Source organism: Scomber japonicus, chromosome 11, assembly GCF_027409825.1.
Source record: "Scomber japonicus isolate fScoJap1 chromosome 11, fScoJap1.pri, whole genome shotgun sequence".
NCBI lineage: Eukaryota > Metazoa > Chordata > Actinopteri > Scombriformes > Scombridae > Scomber > Scomber japonicus.
In genome coordinates this window covers 20,540,722-20,560,938 of record NC_070588.1, presented here as the reverse complement: position 1 = coordinate 20,560,938, position 20,217 = coordinate 20,540,722, and the positions used below count along the sequence as shown (strand labels likewise).

General features: G+C 38.9%; 1 protein-coding gene across 5 annotated transcripts; it reads left to right on the top strand.

Moving 5' to 3' along the window:
- The first annotated feature begins 7,600 nt into the window (after positions 1 to 7,600).
- On the top strand, positions 7,601 to 19,276 carry LOC128368417 (amyloid-beta A4 protein-like). 5 transcript variants are annotated; one of them, XM_053329220.1, is made up of 18 exons: positions 7,601 to 7,720; positions 10,320 to 10,487; positions 10,614 to 10,743; positions 10,848 to 10,960; positions 11,443 to 11,633; positions 11,719 to 11,954; positions 12,156 to 12,323; positions 14,291 to 14,424; positions 14,638 to 14,712; positions 15,146 to 15,295; positions 15,591 to 15,722; positions 15,881 to 15,980; positions 16,140 to 16,207; positions 17,140 to 17,278; positions 17,497 to 17,550; positions 18,244 to 18,335; positions 18,446 to 18,592; positions 18,716 to 19,276. In XM_053329220.1, the coding sequence occupies exons 1-18, from the start codon at positions 7,661 to 7,663 to the stop codon at positions 18,815 to 18,817; spliced, it is 2,259 nt and encodes a 752-aa protein (XP_053185195.1). In that variant the 5' UTR covers positions 7,601 to 7,660; the 3' UTR covers positions 18,818 to 19,276. The 5 variants fall into 5 exon arrangements, with proteins under 5 accessions (XP_053185195.1, XP_053185194.1, XP_053185193.1 ...); XM_053329219.1 differs by having other exon boundaries at positions 15,137 to 15,295; positions 15,594 to 15,722; XM_053329218.1 differs by having other exon boundaries at positions 15,137 to 15,295.
- Positions 19,277 to 20,217: the final 941 nt, after the last annotated feature.

Genomic DNA, 20,217 nt, shown 5'->3' with positions numbered 1-20,217 from the left:
AGCCGCCTGCATTACTTCCTGGAGTTTCACGACGTCATGACTCGCGCAGTGACGTACGAGCTTTTACTGCCATCTGCTGGTGAATGGACATCTGTGCAGCTCAGACACATCAGTAACAAACTGCTGCTTTTGTGTATTTAACATTTTCTAAATCTTCCCAAATATAAATATGATTTAACTTCTACATTGTTTCCTTAAGGCTAACTACACAAACACACGAGTTAGCATACATCAAGTGTTTATCTTTTTAAATGTTTATTGTGTTTCTATTCTACCATTATTCTACTATTATTATTAGATATAGTTTTATAATTCTACCTATAGAATATATGATCACTTATGTATTAAATGAATGCGGTTTATTTATACAGCATTACAGTCTGTAACCTGTTTTCCCCTATTAAACCTTATTACTTCTCTTAATTTTGGATCATAAATGTATCTTAAAGATAGCTTAGTTTAGTAGCTTTATTGTCATTATATTGAGGGTCAGACAACAATATAATGACATTTAGATAGCACTCCATGAGCCATAACAACATTTAAGACAATTACAACTTAAGACATAAATAAAACATTAACAATCTATAAGAGCAACAAAATATAAAAAGACATAAAACATAGCAACAGTAACAATTCTTGTTGTAACAGTAGGCCACAATCAGTGAGTGTTGAGTGTGTGTGAGTGGGATGAGAAGATCAGGCCGTGTTCATTAGTTAAACAGTTTGGGGGAAGAAGCTGTTTTTCAGTCTTGTAGTGTGTGACTGAATTGTCCTGTATTGCCAGCCAGAGGGAAGTAGTTGGAAGTGGTGGTGGCCAATAACAATAATTGGACAACACAAACAACTTTATAACACAACATATGAATGTTTATGTCTACATAAACAAATATAAAAAATAAGATAAAATGTATTGTGTAATGTCTCTCCCTCATGTTCTGTATATGCAGTGCTGAATGTATCCAGATTTCTTCCATCTAGATAAAAAGTCTGTTATGTGACTAAGCTTTATTGACTAGTCCCAACATGTGCGTTACAAAATCTACTCAACAATAGAGGTATCAATTTACCAAGGTGTGTGCCAGTATTTTTTCCTGTTTTGCAGACAAAATAATATTATATTATTATAATAATAATAATAACAGTTAGGGAATAACAAGTATGTTTAACTGGTTAGTAGTGTAGAATTTATTTGTAACTTTGTCTTGTTGTGATGTCAGCTCAGCTAACATTAAACAGGCTATCCTAAATGTAAGCCAGTTTGTAAAAGTCACTGTTGTGTTCAGATGGTCATGGACAAAGAAGTCACCAGCCTCTTAATTAGGTACATCTGTGCAATCTAATTCAATCCAATATGAAAACTCTGCTATAAATTCTACATTTATTAAGTATAGACATTTTCTGTTTTTGTTGACATTGTCAGGAAGGTGTTAATTTGTACTAATTAATACTTCGGTCATAGTGGGTGATGGCAGTGTATTAGGGTGCATAATATTGAATGGTGTTCTTAATATTTTGTCCACTCCACAAAATATAAAGAACACTAGTCACTATAATGCACCAACTATGACCTCAGTAATAAACATAAAGTAGAATAATTGCCTTCCTGACAATGCTAACAAAAACTGAAAATGTATAAACTTCATAAATGTAGAATTTATAGCAGAGCTGATATTGGATTAGATTGCATAGATGTATGTAATGAAGTGGCTCTTGAGTGTATATATAAGTACTTAGCTGTACCATTTACTATTATTTGATTTCAAATTGGTAAAGTCAACATAATATAAAAGATCAAGTGCATGATTTAAAAGCAATGACATAGGTTTACAAATCTACTGAACCACAATTCAATCTCTCTCCTCTGATCATTGTTTCTTCTCCTGCTCTCTTCCTGCTCTCTTTGGCCCATAACAGACTCATAATTGTACAGCTGTGGTGAGTATATGATGAGTGTAAGAATAGACATTAACAGTTTCCTCAGTGGCAGAACTGGCATTATGTCAGTTGCGGTTTGGCCTTTTCAGATGCAGAGGTAAATTTCCCACAAAAATAACTCCGGAAGCCTAGTGATCATAGTCATAGTAACAACAATGACAGGATACAAAAACACATAAGTATTTATTCACAAAAACAAGAAAAAATAGTACAAAACATATAAAGGATAAAATGGAGTATGTGGGCAAGCAGTTGTCCAGTTCTACTGAAAGAAATTTCAAAGGTAGTTTCATTTCAACAGTTCAATTTTTATTAAAATTCCATTTCCCTTTTTTTCTATCTTGCTTCAGTTTACTCCAGCCGTCTAAACCCCAGAATAATATCTGGCCAGTGCTGAATTGGGCATCTGGATCAACAGTGTGTTTTCCAGTTTCCAAAGTTTAGCAACATTTTCACATATTCCTCAGTACTGTATTAAACATTGATGTACTGTATATTTACCAGTATAACACAAATGCAGTTACAGAGCAACAGGTACAGTCATTATACACCTGTGCAAAGCAGTATATAGCTGCCTTTTGACAAACCCATTATGTAGTCTGAAAAATTCCTGCATTTCATGTTTCACATTTAATAAGCGAACAATGTACATTACTTTTCAATATATTGCAGTTATTCTGACTGATCTTCAGCGTCACTATTCCCTGATATAGAATCTACAATAGTTCACATTTCAATTCATCAATTTTTTTGTGTGATTATGAAATTTAGTATGCTTTGTGTGATTTTTGTGCCGAAGTGCTAACTGCTCACATTAACATCATAAATTGATCTTACATGTCCAATTTCAAAATAACAAGAAACAAAATATATCCATTTCATTGACATTCCACGAGTAGCACGAGCACAGGATGTAACCTGCCTGAAATAAAGTCTCTTGTTGGGCAGGAGAGGAGAGGAAAGTGCTTTCATGCTTACACTGGTTTCTCTTATATATTGCTCAAGAGGTTGACAGTCTCCATTCCTCTTATCCTCGATTAGGAAAGTCATGGGGGTAAACATTTCCCTGTGATGCCAATCATAAAACAGACAGAATTAGAAAGCTGTAAGTATTGTGCAACTTTGGATTAATGAGTAATACTCAGTTAAGATAAGGCATACAGACCTTAGATAAAGATCTCTTACATCAGGAAAAATCCAAGTGTCACCAAAACTGGAATAGTTTTGAAGTGCATCATGAAACATGCCGATTGGGAGCTGGGAGACCCTGTGGAAGAAGAAGAAAATTGCAACAAAAATGAAACTGTAAATGACTAAATTATTTGTTAGGGTTAGGGTTTGATCATTTGTTTTGTTCATACTAAACAATACATCACTTTTTTAGGAGTTTTAATGTATGTGTCGTATTCAGCCTGTTGTAAACTCAGAGATGAAATGGGCCGTATATAACTCCCAGCCAAAATGTATATTTAAAATTGACAAATGACAAATTGATATCAGAGCTCACCTCTGTCAGTGATCGGCAGCGGCTTTTCTACAAAAAAAAAAAAAAAAAATTACAAAAAATATTATATAGCGCCAAATCAAAACAAAAGTTTATGCCCCTTTAATGTGAAAAAACCTTGGACATTAAGAAATGCAGAATACAGCTTAAATGTCAGGGCTGCTCTTTCACTCTTTCATACCACATTTTGCAGAAAATACACAAACCAGGCAACTCTGCATAGATTCTCCTGGTAAAGAAATGTTAAGTTAAAAAGATGAGATGGATTAAGATCAGTAAAAATATTGGTAAGCAACACATCATCATGATCAACACTGTATCTTCCTGGCAAGAAGAGACTTGAAGACTCTATTCTTAACTGGAACAAATGACTGATCCAACTGTAACAAATTACTCACTTGAAATGGTTAGATTTACAAAGATAATTTCTTTTTGTTCTTCTTTGGAAAAGGTGCATCTGTATTTTCCCTGGTCATCCATTGTGATGTTGATTAGTAGAAGAGAGCAGTTGTTACTGTTCTCTTCTAGAAAGATTTTTGTCCTGTTTTTGTACTTATCGTTGAATTGGGGTACGTTGTCTGAAGAGCTCTGTTTGAAAACCCATGTCTTGTTTTCGATCTGCCACTTAAACTCCTTATCCGAATTCCTGCTGGGACAGGAACATGGCAGGAGGACACTGTCACCCTTGACACCATTGATAGGAATGTCTTCATTACCTAGAAACAGTAACAAGGATCAGTCCAGTTTTCAGATTGCTCAGGTCAAGACCTTTGAATATGCCCACTCAGCCCACTCTCTGGACAACGACCCACCCACACACAGACACAGAGAGAGAGTGAGAGGGAGAGAGAGAGAGACCACAGTGTCTTTCATTTTCTGTTTTACTAGTCTACCACTCACACAATAACATCTGCACAGCGTTTACTTTAAAAGGAATGTTGCTTGTTTGTGTTGGACATGTTGAATGATCACAAAACTCTCCAGTCATGTTACGTCTTTCTTCTTGTGTGTATAGTGACTGGCAAAGTACCCAAAGTGCCAGATATTTACATTTTCAAGTAAAGGCAATTAATATCTTACATGAATACATAATTTCCTGCATAAGGCTAATCAGAAACTGGACTCTCACTTTTATGTTCTTCTGCTCAAGCAATGATATGTAAATGTGTTCTTCAGCAAATCCAGCAAAAAACAAAGTTTGTTTCAAATGAGACAATTCATTTGTTTTCATGTAATTGAGCAAAAACAATCGACAAACAACTTTTTCTTTTTTCACTAAAGCCCCAACCGTATTATAAGGAGCTCTGACAGTTCATTACAACGCACTATTATATAAATGTTTGTAGTACGTTTTCACACAAAGAATTGTAAAATAGTGATCAGGATTGAAAAAATGACTTGAACCTGAACGTACACGTGTCATTTGGATTTGCACGAGGTATTGCAAAACACAAATACTCAGTAAAGACGTTTATTGGCTTTATTTTGATGATTTCTCGTTATTGCGCAACAAGAGGGCTAACATATTAAAACACAGACACAAGGCGGGCAACATTAACAATCATTCTTAAAAATGAAAACCACAAAGTGAATGACACATCAGTACACTTTCACACAACAACAACGAATGGCTCAAATACATTTTTAATCATAACCTGTCACCATACTCCTCCAGTAAGTCAAAACAACAAAACAATGCTTATATCATATGATATGGTTTGTTGGATTGCGGTGCCGAAACATCACCTTTGGACTCATAGTAAACTGAATGTCTTTTAACAGGGCAACTTCTGTAACTGTCTACAGAGAAATGGTTACTGTGGATTAATACTTTGAGAGAAGTTCAGCAAGAGTGGGCCACATGAAATGGTACAACCCTTCTTAACATACTAATGTAACATGTTAAAGGGTACTGAATATCATTTTAAAGTTATGGACTCTTAAACCCAACAAGAATCCTTTTTTTTCCATTTGTTTTTCAGGTTTAGTGGGACACTGGTCTACAATGCTTTTAATACGCAAGATGACATAATAGCAGATTTATCTGCCGCTCTTAACTTGTCCTCTTTGTTCACCCTCTGATTTGTTTTGTTTGGCCATGTTGTATTCTTATCTTTCCTCACATTTTCCATTAGAATGGGTGTGGGAGCATTTTTTTATTTTTTTTATTAAACTAAACTATATAATGTTGCAAAATACTGCATGAAACATACTCATAAGTATTACATGAAAGCAATGTTTCAGTTTTGGTAAACACCTTAGCAAATAAAATGGACAGATGCTAAAAATACAGTTTCCAGGAAGACTACAGACAATATAGTATAATCTTATGTTTTGAATGGGGATCAGAGCCATATGGCTTTTGTAAGCTGTACCTGGGTAATGTTAATTTAAATAAATCCCTTCAATTTGACTTCCACTCTTGCGTGAATGAATTATGCTGTGTGAATGTTCATTGCATCACAGTGTTAAAAAACCTCAAATGGTAAAATAAGGAAGTGTCTAAATGTCACACTTGTTTTCAGAAGCTGTTTCCATTTCTCATTTCCCCTCATTTCTCATGATGACTGTTTGAATATTCACAGTTATCACAAGGGGTTCTCTATACTCTCAGTTAAATCTGAAAAATTCTTAGAAAGGTCACTTAATTTATCACTGAATATAGCCTACACCTATAACAATAATTTAAATAAGAAAACACAGTTTGTGTAATGCATGGTTCCATTAATTAGGGATCAGGTAACCTTTTCCTCATATTTTGTAAACCATTAACCACACCAGTCATAAATCAAAAGGGACGTTTGCTTTAAGTCTACAACAATTGTTCAATCATAGCTACATGAATATGAAATCTATCACGGGAACAGTCACAGTAGGTGACAACTTCTCAAATATTGCAACACAAGGTCTTAAGTACGTCCTACATAGCCTACTGAAATGTTCAAACTCTACATTACTATAGAGTAACGTGATGGATGTGTGGACTTACCAGAGACAATAAACACCATTAAAATGCCCAAGAAAGTCCTCATGTTGTTCTCTTATGGATCCGCGGTCTCTCCAGGCAAAAAATAAGTTCTGAAAAGATTTATTATCCTGATTTGTACTCGTTGAATTCGTGCCGCTGTTTAAGTAGACTACGTAGACCATGGACGAAACAGTCCATGCGCGTTTTCAATCAGACTGTCTTTAAGAGGAAGTGCGAAATTGACCCAAGGTTTAACAGAGCCGCCTATCTCTAGCATATCCGGTATTACCGCGTCATTAATATAGGAAGATATAACACTTCACTTTTTCCTGAGTCTTATCACTGTATTGGGACTTTCCGTGCAGCTACGCAATGGGTATGGTTGCATACGCACAACTAGAATTCAAAACATTTAAGTAAAAATACCAATACAGTAAGGTAAAAATAGTTAATTACACGTAAAAGTCATTCATGGAAAATCTTACTTAAGTGACAGTAGGCAATTAGCAGCAAAATGTTGCCTCCTTTACTTATTGCAGTAAAAGTATCCTAATGGGTTGATCCCTCTGACCGGTAGGTTTTATAATTACTGAATTATTAATATTAATAATGGAAGCATACTGTTGAGCTGCTGGAGATGGAGTGTGAACGTCTTTATATGAAGTTAGTTTTTGGACGTTTTTGGACGTTTTCTCTAATCTTGGATTTTTTTGTGAATATGGCATCATTTAAAACAATTATTGAAATGAAACCAGGTAAGAAGATTGGAAGGACGTCAAAGGCCAAAAAGGTTGGAAACCAAAATGTGATGAATTTTCAAAGCTTGTTATATTAGGCTATCCACGGTGTCACATCAAAACAAATACATGCAGTGCAGTTGGAACTACATTATAAATAATAATAACAACAACTACAACAACAACATTTGTCCTGTTCCGTGGCTGTGCCATATGCAGAATTAGATAAGAACAGGTTATTTCGTCTATGGAAACGCAAAGTGTTATTAAATGTGTGCGTGCACACAGACGTCCCCTCCCGTTCTCCGCTCCCCCCCCCCCCCCGCCCCCATCCACACATCCCTCCGTTCCAGCTTCACTCCGTCACCGTCAGGAGCTAACAGTCAGACAGGGAGGGATACAACCGATATTGGGAGGCTTCATTTGCCGCGAAATATATAACTCCCAGCAGGATTTTTTTTCTAACTGAAAAATCGTGAAAAAAACGGGAGTACTGGATACCGGGAGGACGGCATGGGAGAACACACGGCGTTTCTGCTGTTACTGGTGGCGACCTTGACGCTCTCATCCGAGGTGAGTACAACAGAGAAAAATCTCCGAGAGTGGCGCTGAGCCGCGACTGTCGGCTCTGGTCCGAGGGCCTTACTGACCGCGGACACATCACCACGGTCACAGCTGAATAATGACGTGTTAGAATATTGGTTAAAAAATAAACTCCACTCCAGGCTATAACGAGTGTAACGGTGTAACGGTAACAGCGATGCCTACTAGTATCTATTAATGGGTTTACCGAGGCCCACAATTCGATTAGGCCAGTGACAATGTTAAATTAAAATTTCCCTGATAGTTTTGCACATATTTGTCATAGAAGTCCACCGATGTGGCAGGTGTGCGGTGTGTACAGATTTACTGCGCACAATTAGCAAACCAATGTTGTTAGCAATGCTACCAAGGCCTACCGTTAGATGTCAGTGATTGACAACCTGGTTCTGCCATGTTGGACTTGTTTTTGTCTGAGTTGTTTTTAACTCCACCTTATAACTATTACAGTAGTTAGGTTCTGTGTTTCTATCCTATTACTTGATAGATGGCTGTGTAAAGTCAACTAACTAGTGCAGTGAGAAGTGTTTAGAGAGCTAACATTAGTTAGCTTTTTCCAGAAAATGTAGCAAACGGATTGGCATGGCAACCGCTGTAGACTACATGGTGTGTCTGTTTAAACCGTTTCAGCCACAGTAAGCCCTAACCCTAACCCTTTAAACCAATATGTTACAGCCTAAGTATGTCCTATTAAAGCATTACAGCCACAATATGTCCTTTTAAATAGTTACAGCCACCGTATGTCCCTTTATACCGTTAACAGGAATTTAAACACGTTTGTCCTTTTAAAGCGTTATTATACAGGGTGATGATATTGTTGATGAGAATGATAAAAAAAGATGCAGTCTTTTTAGTTTGACACAAGCAAGATGGCGCCTGCAGTTTGCTGCTGTTGCGCTGGACCAGAGAAAAACACACGGCTCAAGGCCAGCTGAAAGTAAGATTTTATTTAAAGGCCTGTTTTGCCATATGCAACTCATTATACGCACACTGCCGTTTTCTCTTTGCCTTTCTGGATTCAGCGACTTAATTAATTTATGGAAAGTGTTACTACAAAGCAGTCTCAATATAATAACACACCCACTGTAGCTTTACCAGCCAGACCCCCTGCGTGCTGCAGTGGAAAATGTCTCTAGAGAGGGGTTATACAGGGCATATCATTTGATGTAACTTTCAAGAGCTTCTCTCAGCTTATATTGCCATACACATAAACATATGATAGTATGTGATACTGTACTGTTTGGGTTTCATTTAAGAGTACATTGTAATTGTATCTCTTCACTGTAATTTTATCTCCTATTGCTGTATTTTCATGTTATAAAGCGCCAGTTTATAACACATGGTGTTTGTTTTTTGATAACTCATTGTGCTTAGAGTTCATAGATAATAACTTAGAACTCTTACATCATAACTCTCCTGACTTGTAATTTATCCAGATAAATCCGGTCATTGTTTTGGACCTCTGCAGTTCCCCTCTTCTGTATGTTTTACCACATGCAGGTTGAGTCATACTAGAAAGAATCACACAGATCCTGTGGCATTTTTTACTGGCATGGCCTGCTCCCACTTTCTCTTTCTCTTCTAATCATGAGGAGTGTCTTGAGTTTGGTCTTTGATCCAAGACCAAGTTGAACAGGTAAAGTCAGTGTAACTGGGGTCTAATCAACACAGGAATGGTTTACTGGCACAACAGTAGCCAGTAAATCCCTTTCTCATTTTTCTAAAAGGAATGTTACTGGAACATTTTGTTTTATATTCTGTGGCCTGTGAAATTATATTCCCACAAGACTCCTTGTGTTCAACTGGGCAACACCCAATGCTTACTGCAGCAGTTTGTCTGTTTGTTTACTGTTTAGGTTCAGACAGAACAAGCAAGATGGATGTGCCATATGATGTGAAGCACCCAAATAACGAAACTGAATAGCACAATAATGATGGATGCGTTCTGACTCACAGCAGTCTAATGATATGCAGAACTTCACATGCAACCACAGCATCAAGTCTGCATTTGTCAGTTATAGATTGGAATGCTTTATTTATCACAGTATGACATCTGCCATAACAATAAAGAACACAGAACATTGGGACTTCCTCTAATTATTCCTCCAAACACAAAGGAAGGAAAAAAGTAAGTCATTTGAAAGAAAAGGTTGTTCGCACCTCATATTGGTTCACAGCTGGATTTAATAACCTTAGACTTTCTTTCCTTTTTATTGTCTCACTTTTACTGTACTGCACTTTCTCTAATATAAGAATGGAATAAAACTTAACTTGGCTTTAAAATCAGACTAACAAAAGACACATGTGCTGCCCTGTGACTGTAATGCTCTGCTTTCTGGTCAGAGGGCTTAAAAGGATGAATAGAATATCTTGCCTGGATTATGCTTAAACCAGTATTTATTTATGTATATAATAATGTAAATGTGCAGTGATATGGAGTAATTCACGGAGGCATATAGCCTCACAAATTATTAGCATATTAATACTGTAGCTAGTTTGGTAAAAGAAAACAAAAAAAACAAAAAAAAAAAAAATCCTCATCGAGATCCTCTCTTTCTCCTTGTTTGTCCAGGTTCCTGCTGATGACTCTGTGGGTTTGCTTACTGAGCCCCAGGTGGCCATGGTCTGTGGGAAGCTTAATATGCACATCAACGTGCAGAGTGGCAAATGGGAGTCTGACCCCTCTGGCACCAAGAGTTGCATAGGCACCAAGGAGGGCATCCTGCAATACTGCCAAGAGGTATTTAAATAGAGCTGCGGAGGCAGAGAAACTGTCTTTAAAGTGACAGAAGGAAAGACAAAAAGGCAAGTAATGTAGTAAAAAAACCCAACAAAGAATATAACAATCTCTCCCTCTTTTCTCCAGGTGTATCCAGAGTTGCAGATTACAAATGTTGTGGAGGCCAATCAGCCTGTCAGCATCCAGAACTGGTGCAAGAAAGGCCGCAAGCTATGCCGCAGTCACACACACATTGTGGTGCCATATCGCTGCCTGGGTAAGCACTTTTAATGATACTGGGCGTGCCGTGTACGTGTGTAACAATGTACATGTAAATAGATAAATACTGTATCTGTAAACAGCCAAAGCTTTGTGTTGCAGTTGGGGAGTTTGTGAGTGATGCCCTGCTCGTTCCTGACAAGTGCAAGTTCCTGCACCAGGAGCGTATGGACCAGTGTGAGAGCCACCTGCACTGGCACACTGTAGCCAAAGAGGTGAGCATTGTTTCACTGTATGAGCCTCATATCGTATGTTTTCCTCCCATCATCATAACGTGTGCTTGTTGCCTTTTCTTTTCACTCATTTTCTGCCTTCTCCATCTGGTCCTCTTTAAGCTCTTGCTGAATGAGTCAGCACTCTGTAATTTCACCCCCGTCCATCTCATATCTACTGCCACTTTGTTCTAATTTGCCTCCTTTTATACTCATTCTTTTTTCATTGTTCATTAATGTGCAGTCACCCACAAAGACAATTGTCTGTTTTAAGAAAAAAAGACTATTATAATAAATAATCTGCACGTTAGAGCTACATTATGAGGCCATGCTCCTTATTTCCAGTTACAGAGGTTTACCACAATCAGCTCCCAGAAGGCTTAAAATGATTGAATGTTGTGTGCTTTCATTGCAATACTGTTTACATGTGAGACAAAGAAGCACTGCAGGAAATTATTATGATTAATGGCTTTTATTAAAATTAGTCCTGCGGAGATCGCTCCATGAATCTCCATGACTATGGGATGCTGTTGCCATGCGGTATTGACCGTTTCCGCGGGGTGGAATTTGTCTGCTGTCCGACGGAGGCGGAACAAGAGTCGGATAGCGTGGAGCTAGAAGGAGAGGAGTCAGACGTCTGGTGGGGCGGAGTTGAGACTGAATACACTGATAACAGGTATCATAAGTCAATGACATTAATCACCACAGAAACACACACATACTTGATGATACAAAGACTGAACCAACTGCTCTCTCCACAGCATGTTGCGTGAGGCCGATACAGAGCCAGCCACCACCGAGGATGATGAAGACGAAGACGAAGAGGCAGGGACTTATGAAAGGGATGAGAACGGAGATGGTGAAAATGACGAGGAGGATGAGGAAGACGAGGAGGATGACGTGATCAACGAACGGGACAGTGATGAGCGCACTGCTAACATCGCTATGACAACTACCACCACCACCACCACAGAGTCAGTTGAGGAAGTCGTTCGAGGTGAGAAATGAAGAGAGAGGACCTCATTCATGTGTTTTGTTGTTTTCATTTCTTTGTTTATGATCAGGTGTTGTTTTGTTGATTACATAACAAGTGATACTTTTATTTTATTCATAATGTTCAGAAGCTCACATTTTGCTTTTATTTCCACTTGATATTTAATTTTCATTTTGTGTTGCTGCCTGTGTGTACACAATTCAGCGGTTTGTTGGGCACGTGCTGAGTCAGGCCCGTGTCATGACATGCTGGAGCGCTGGTACTTCGTGCCTGAAAAGGGCAGCTGTACTCCCTTCTTGTTTGGGGGCTGTGGGGGCAACAGGAATAACTTTGACTCGGAGGAGTACTGCCTAGCTGTCTGCAGCAGCTCGTGTAAGTCCCAGGACCAGAGCCGTCTAAAGCCTGAAGTGCCTGATTCCTGTCCTCAGGCTGCTGCAGACTGTTTTTCTGTCTCACTCACACACTATCTCTATCTCTTTTCCTGTCCGATGCCTTTTAACCATTTTGAGCATTGACAACAATTATTTTGTCAGCAAGATAAGAACATATTTTTGATCAGAAGAGAAAGAAAACAAGAAAGATGAAGGGCGTGAATCCATTTCCATGGAATAACATATTTTTGTTTGTGTGCCTTTTACCCAAAAGCAAAGGAATGGTCTTTTTTGTGATAAAGATTAGGTGTGTATATTTTTTAATTGTCTACAAATCCCCTGAAAAGTCCAAAACCAACCATGTGTGAGTCAGTCTCTAAATGTTTTCAGACTTCTCTAGCCCACTGTAGTTACGTTGTTTGAAAAGTTGTTTCCTAAAACAACAGGGCACTGTTGTTTTTTTAGCAAATGTTACTCAAACAGGAGTAAATCGGGCACTTTTGGGGGTTGGGGACTATTTTCAGCGACAGTTTAATATACATTTGGCTGTCAAGTTAAGTGGACTGCACTTATAATTAGTCTTTCCAGTCTTCCAAACACTCAAAGCGCTTTTTACACTACAAGCCACATCCATCCATTCACACACACTCACACACTGATGGCAACAAGGGTGATGGTGCAGCCATCAGGAGCAGTTGGGGGTTCAATATCTTGCCCATGGACACTTCAACATGTGGACTGGAGGAACTGGGGCTCGAACAGCCATTTTTCTGATTAGTGGATGACCCGCTCCATCTTCCTATCCACAGCCAGCCCCAGTTAGTTTTTAGATAATGAATGTATGTGGGACTGATAAACTACATGTTAATTGAAATGAAGTAACTTTATGGAGCTCAGAGGAATAAGGTATATCAGGCTTTGACTACACAGACAATTGTTAATTGTTGATTTTGGTCATTTGATTTGATTTGTGGACAATAAGAAAAATATGAGTTGAAGGAGATTATACGCACAACAAGGCTATTAGTCAGCAGCGACAATGAGAAAAGTAACACTTGCACACTTCACTCGAAGCTACAACATTTAATAGGGTAAATGTTTCAATTCTACTTATATTTTCTGCTTATAAAGTGTGCAAGTGATATTTTAATAAGAAAATGATAAAATATTACCAGCTTTATCCTTTCAGTCACCATTTTACATTAACACAGTCTCTAGTTTGGTTAATGACGTTTGAACTTTGTAATAAAAGGGAAATGGAAAAACAAAAAAAAAGTAAGCAAAGTGAGTGTCCCTGTTCATTCATTTCCTCATTTCATCATTTTCTAACACTGACACATACTTCTTACAGCATGTGGACGAGGCAGTGTAAATAATGAACCTTGAATGTCAGGAGTGCTTCTGCACATGTGTGTTTGCATGCCTTGCACTGTAGTAAGCTCTGTACTAGTCTGACCTGGCAGTAAAGGTATCCTAACCAGCTGAGGGTTGCAGCCATTTGCTGTTTCCATCATGTGAAGCAATACACTCTTAAGTGGTGCAGCGTCAGCCCTCATTCTGACTCAGCATTTTAAAAATCTTATCTCAGGGCAGAAATGCCAACCCCTGTACTGGGAAATAAATCACACTGTGCCTCCTGATAACCTGTTTGTCTTTTATATGTGTCTGTACCTGTATGAACTTGTTATATGTGTTTATTAACACAGTTGTTTAAATGTGTTCTCACTATCTTTTAAGATTTCAACTGTTCACCATGTGCCTTGTACTGAATCCTGTGTAATGTTGCCTCTGTTGAATGCATTGTTTGTTCCAGACTCACAAGGATCAGTGTGTTTTCCTGCATTTAGTTTTTTCATTGCATCCTCTTCGCCTGTGTTCCTACCATCCTCTTGAGTTACTCTGCTTCAAATATTTTCTATTCTGCCTTTCCCTGAACTATTTCTGATTACTATATTTGCTGTCCTCCAGTGCCCACCATGGCTCCCAGTCCTCCAGATGCAGTGGATCGGTACCTTGAATCTCCTGGGGATGACAATGAGCACACTGACTTCCAGAAGGCAAAGGAAAGCCTGGAGGCGAAACACCGTGAAAAGATGTCCCAGGTGTGTATGTGTGTGTGTGTATGTGTGTGTATGTGTGTGTGTGTGTGTGTGTGTATTGTGGTCAACATTTACATCCTGAACATCTCTGTGTGCTTTGTGGTTCTCTTTAACTCCTGATGTAACTCCTGGCACTTTTGAAGATGTAGGATCTGATGCAACAAACCTGTATGTATGTATGTATAGTCTTGAAGTGACTTGACTCTTTATGTCCAGGTGATGAGGGAGTGGGAGGAGGCTGAGAGACAGGCCAAGAACCTTCCTCGTGCTGACAAGAAAGCTGTCATCCAGGTATGACAATAATCATGATAAGACATTTTATTTATACAGTGCTTGCTTTTTAAAGGCTAAGACACACACTAGAACTTGCTCTATCTTAGAAGGTGTTTGTTATTAAAATATCTGAGTATTACTATCTTGACCAAAATGTCACTGTCAGAGATTTCAGTAAATATCTTAATTGTCAAGCTTAAAAACTTATCAATGAAATATATCAGAGTCAAAATAGAATTATTTCAGTGATAAAGTAATTGTTGATGGACCTTTACTGAACTGGGAAACTAAAACTGTAGTATTTTTAATGAGGTGTATAGTTACATAGGTTGTTGTCCCAATATTGGCACATTTAACAGGAGTTTTGTCAACTTGCAGTTGCATTACATGTTCTTACCATTAAAACTTATTGGTGTGTATTTAAAATGTGTTTGACATGCAGCACTTCCAGGAGAAGGTGGAGGCTCTGGAGCAGGAGGCAGCAGGAGAGAGGCAGCAGCTGGTGGAGACACACATGGCCCGGGTGGAAGCTCTGCTCAACAGCCGCAGGCGCTTGGCTCTGGAAAATTACCTCAGTGCCCTGCAGGCTAACCCTCCACGGGTACACACACACACACACACACACACACACACACACACACACACACAGACAAAACTTCATTCCACTGACATGATGTTATTGGTATGAAGTACACAGTACAACGTGAAAGACATTAATTAAATCGTACTTGTGTAAACTATTGTGCCGTTGTAACTGGCAGAAAATACAATGGAGTATAATATATAAATCTATCCTATGTATAAAACATATAGAATAAAAGCACATCATACATTCATATTAATAATGCAGCCCTGAGTTTAATATTCCCACTAACGACATACAACACTGGCACCAGCAGACTCGTCAGGTGTTGAGCCTGCTGAAGAGGTACATCCGTGCAGAACAGAAGGACCGGCAGCACACGCTGAAACATTATGAGCACGTCCGCACAGTTGACCCCAAGAAGGCCGCGCAGATCCGACCTCAGGTATGCTGCCTCACACACACAATGCCAAAGCCTTTATCTGCACTAAACCTTTAATGTGATGAAAGGATTTGAAATGTTTGTATTGGTGAATTCTAAGTCTAAAATTTAATGGTGTATTCTTTGAGATTTACTTTAACACCTTCCTAACTGACTTTTAGGTTCTGACGCACCTACGTGTGATTGATGAGAGGATGAATCAGTCATTGGGTCTGCTCTACAAAGTGCCCAGTGTGGCTCATGAGATCCACAACCAAGTCGGTAAGTGTTGCTTTTTTCACATCTGCTTCATCAGTCAGGGAAAGTGAGAAGACTTGGCATGCATTTTGTTTATCCGTCTCAGTTCCAACACTTCTTCCCCCCATCACCCCATGCTGATGTTCTTTCTCTCAGTTCACTTTCTCCCTTTTTCTTCCATAGCGGTCATAGTGCAAAGAGTTCAGGCCGAACTGTCTCAGCAAGTCTCCTCCCTGCAGAGCGATGGGCGGGTGAGTCCAGTTGCAACCACTCAAATATGCATGTAGTCCGTCCTGTGTAAAGCGTGCTCTCATATATACACTGCCTGGCCAAAAAAAAAAATCGCCACCAAAAAAAAAAAGGTCACACACTTTAATTTTCCACCTTGTGTGTTCTGAACCACTCTTTCACAATTTAAGTCTGATTAATCCTGGCATTGTCATCTTGCAATATGTTTAATAGTGAAAGTAAGAGTATTTCCACGCCCAAAATGCGAAGGGAACTCAAGGGATTGGGACTGAACAGCTGTGTAGCCTTAAGAAAACTCTGGAGCAATGGAAGAAGGTCATGTGGTCTGATGAGTCCAGATTGATCCTGTTCCAGATTGATGGGTGCATCAGAGTAAGAAGAGAGGCAGATGAAGTGATGCACCCATCATGCCTAGTGCCTACTGTACAAGCCTGTGGGGGCATATTCCAAGATGACAATGACATGATTCATCAGGCTCAAATTGTGAAAGAGTGGTTCAGGGAGCATGAGACATCATTTTCACACATGACAGAGTCCAGACCTTAACCCCATTGAGAATCTCTGGGATGTGCTGGAGAAGGCTTTGCACAGTAGTCCAACTCTCCCATCATCAATACAAGATCTTGGTGAATAAATTAATGCAACACTGGATGGAAATAAATCTTGTGACATTGCAGAAGCTTATCGAAACAATGCCACAGTGAATGTGTGCCATAATCAAAGCTAAAGGCGGTCCAACGAAATATTGTGTATATATTATGTTAATTATGTGTAATATTGTGTGGAGTGTGTGACCTTTTTTTTGGTGGCAACTTTTTTTTTGACCAGGCAGTGTATATGTATAGATTCATCTCTGCTACTCAGAACGGTACAAGACAAAGCTGCTGTGCACAGAGAGAAACTTACAGACATGAATGCTCCTATGTGTTTCCAGGTGGACGGCAGGGTGAGTTACGGTAATGACGCTCTGATGCCTGATCAGGCCTACAGCTCTGCTCCCATGGAGCCTGGCCTTGACGGACTCGGCTTCATCCATCCTGAGAGCTTCAATCAGCCTAACACAGAGAATCACGGTAACATACACACACTCACTGTTCATGAGTGTACACAGAGACTTAGTTAATCTTCAATTATTCTGAGTATAATCCCTCATTAAGAAATTGGTTCAGAAAATCAAAATACTGTAGTGTGTAGTGTAGAGTAACATTTTTTTCCAGGAAGTGTGTCAGTGAGGTAATATATGGGGAGGCAATATATCAGTTTGCATTTAATGTTCCATCTTTTGTTGCAGTTGAACCTGTTGATGCTCGCCCTGTTCCAGATCGAGGGCTTCCCACACGACCTGGTATGTGTAATGTTTGATCCAGTATGGCCACAAGCCAGTAGTCTTAAAAAGACTGAGAAATGATCTCAGAACACCTTTGATGATGCGTAACATTATCCTCATACAAGAAAGACAGGTTACAGATGCACCGCAAGTTGTCATAGCTCTTAGATCTTGAGATCTTGAGCTCTTTTGAGTTTTGTTGCAAAAACAGAGACACTCAGCAGACACACTTTGTGTATCTTTGACATTAAACAAAATAATTTTCTTTCATTTTGCAACATCTGTGTTCACTTGGTAGCAGTTTTTCTTCACTGTCTACAGACAAAACAGGGACCCGCTTGTAAAAACATTGCTTGGTCATGCTATTAGTGGTCAAATTAGTGATTAGTGATTAGTGGTCTTTAGTTTCTGAAGAGCATATTAGAAATTGAAATGATTTTGCACAAATAAAACTGAAAAAAGATTGGACAAAATATCAGTTTAGCTTGATTTTGAATGCTGAGTAAATATGGTCAAATTAATGTAAAGATAAGGTATGAATTTTGCTAATAGCACCCACCTTACTAATTCCACCTTTCTCTCATTGTGCATACATGTAATTTCAGTTAATAGCAAATCATATTTAAAATCTAGAATATGTCAGAACAAGAATTTTGTATTTCACCATTGAATGTGTGTTTTTATGAAGCACTTTACGGTCCTTGGTTTCAGTGTCTGCCCTGAAGCCAGAAGAGATGCCAGAAGTGCGGATGGACACTGAAGAGAGGCAAAGTGCTGGTTACGAAGTTCACCATCAGAAACTGGTATGAAATCCAGCTGATTCCAACACTATACTTTTCATCATGGCATTTATTTTTACTCCTGCAGTGGTCCTGGCTTTGCACACATCAATAGTCCCTTTTTTTAATGGCAGGTTTTTTTCGCCGAGGATGTGGGGTCCAATAAAGGTGCCATTATTGGGCTTATGGTTGGAGGGGTTGTCATAGCCACCGTCATTGTCATCACCTTGGTGATGTTGAGGAAGAAACAATATACTTCTATTCATCATGGCGTAATTGAGGTAAAGAACTTAATAAATGGGTGGCTTTATGTGAAATACACAACAAAGATCATGTTTTTATTTCTGTACAAAAGATCCACTGTGTTTTCGTTTCACTGACCACCCTTCCCTTCATGTTGCTAGGTGGATGCAGCGGTGACCCCAGAGGAGCGTCATCTGGCTAAGATGCAGCAGAACGGTTATGAGAACCCTACCTACAAATTCTTCGAGCAGATGCAGAACTAAAGAACTGCTCAACAACATTTTCTTCAGGCTTATCACAACCCCTCACTCTCACTGATAGAGTCTGTTCCATTCTGGTCCCTTGCCCTTAGCCCTCTCACTACCTCTAGTTTCTCACCCTGTTAAGGGGGAGGGACAGGTATAGGGAGTGCTGTGCAGGCTGATCTTTATCTTGCTCGAAAGTTAGAAAAAGAAACCAGTTTATGCCTCAAGGGTTTGGGCTAGAGGAAACTGATGGAACACACTTCTTAATTCCTGTCCCTTGATTGTACAAAGCAACACTTGAGCATAAATTTACCTGCAATTTGTCAGACAAGGGTACCCTGTTTCACCTGCACATTTCAGCCAAATCACAAATGAAAACTTTACAGTGTTTGTATTGGAAAATCCAACATCCTGTTGACTATTTATATGGAGTCATTGCAGTACTGCGCTCACAGCTGAGACCAGAAACATGTAAAAACCCAGCAGTTAAATTCCCAGTCACTCCCTCACCACTCCAATTCCATTTTCCTCAAGCTGCCCCACACAAGCCCGCTCCCCTGCTCTCAGATGACAGCTGTGCTGTATTTGATGACATACCAGCTCTTAGAGCTGTAAACCAGAGGAGGAGGGGCTCTCAGAGCACCTTCTCTACAAGAATAAAGCCCAAGTGTTTCAGGTTTGTTTTTTAAAAAGGAGAAAAAAATGCACAAAAAATATACAGAATCAAAATATGTAAATGTTAAAAATATTGAATGTTGTTTTCTGATTTTTTTTTATGTGTAATATATTAAGACAGAGATTCGCTGTAAGTATATGTAGTGCATGGCAATATTGAAGACAGATACAGTATACTGTATGTTGAGGTCCACAGGAGCGGTCCTCTTACTAGATATTTCAGCAGGATTGTACATTTCTATTGTCTTCTTTGTGACCTTGTGATATGAAGAAGAAAAGAGTATTCAGAATCTGGTCTGCTTTGTCGTCACAGACTTGCTTTAACTGAATCTTTGCTTTATGCTCATCTCCATGCTTCACTGTTGTGTTAGCTGCATGGGCAAAATACTCTATGTGTAATATATGAAGTGTAATAGTATCCGAAAGGAAGATGATTGTGTTACTGTTTGCGTTTTATGCACTCTGTCATTTTGGAAGTCTGATTATTATCACCAAATATTATTGCTGTTAAGTCCTTGATGCCAATTCCACTGTCATTACACATTGGGGTTTTTAATAGGAGGATATGACTTCAGAGATGAGATGGATGGAGGAGATGTTGCTTGGGTCAGAAACTATCATTCCAGATTTATCATTCCACTGTTTCTCTTGATTGTAAATATTCAGATGGAGCTCCAATTCTCCAGTGGCCCGGTTTCATTATCAAGCCTTTTCTTGCTAGTGTTTATGCATTTGTCAGTTTT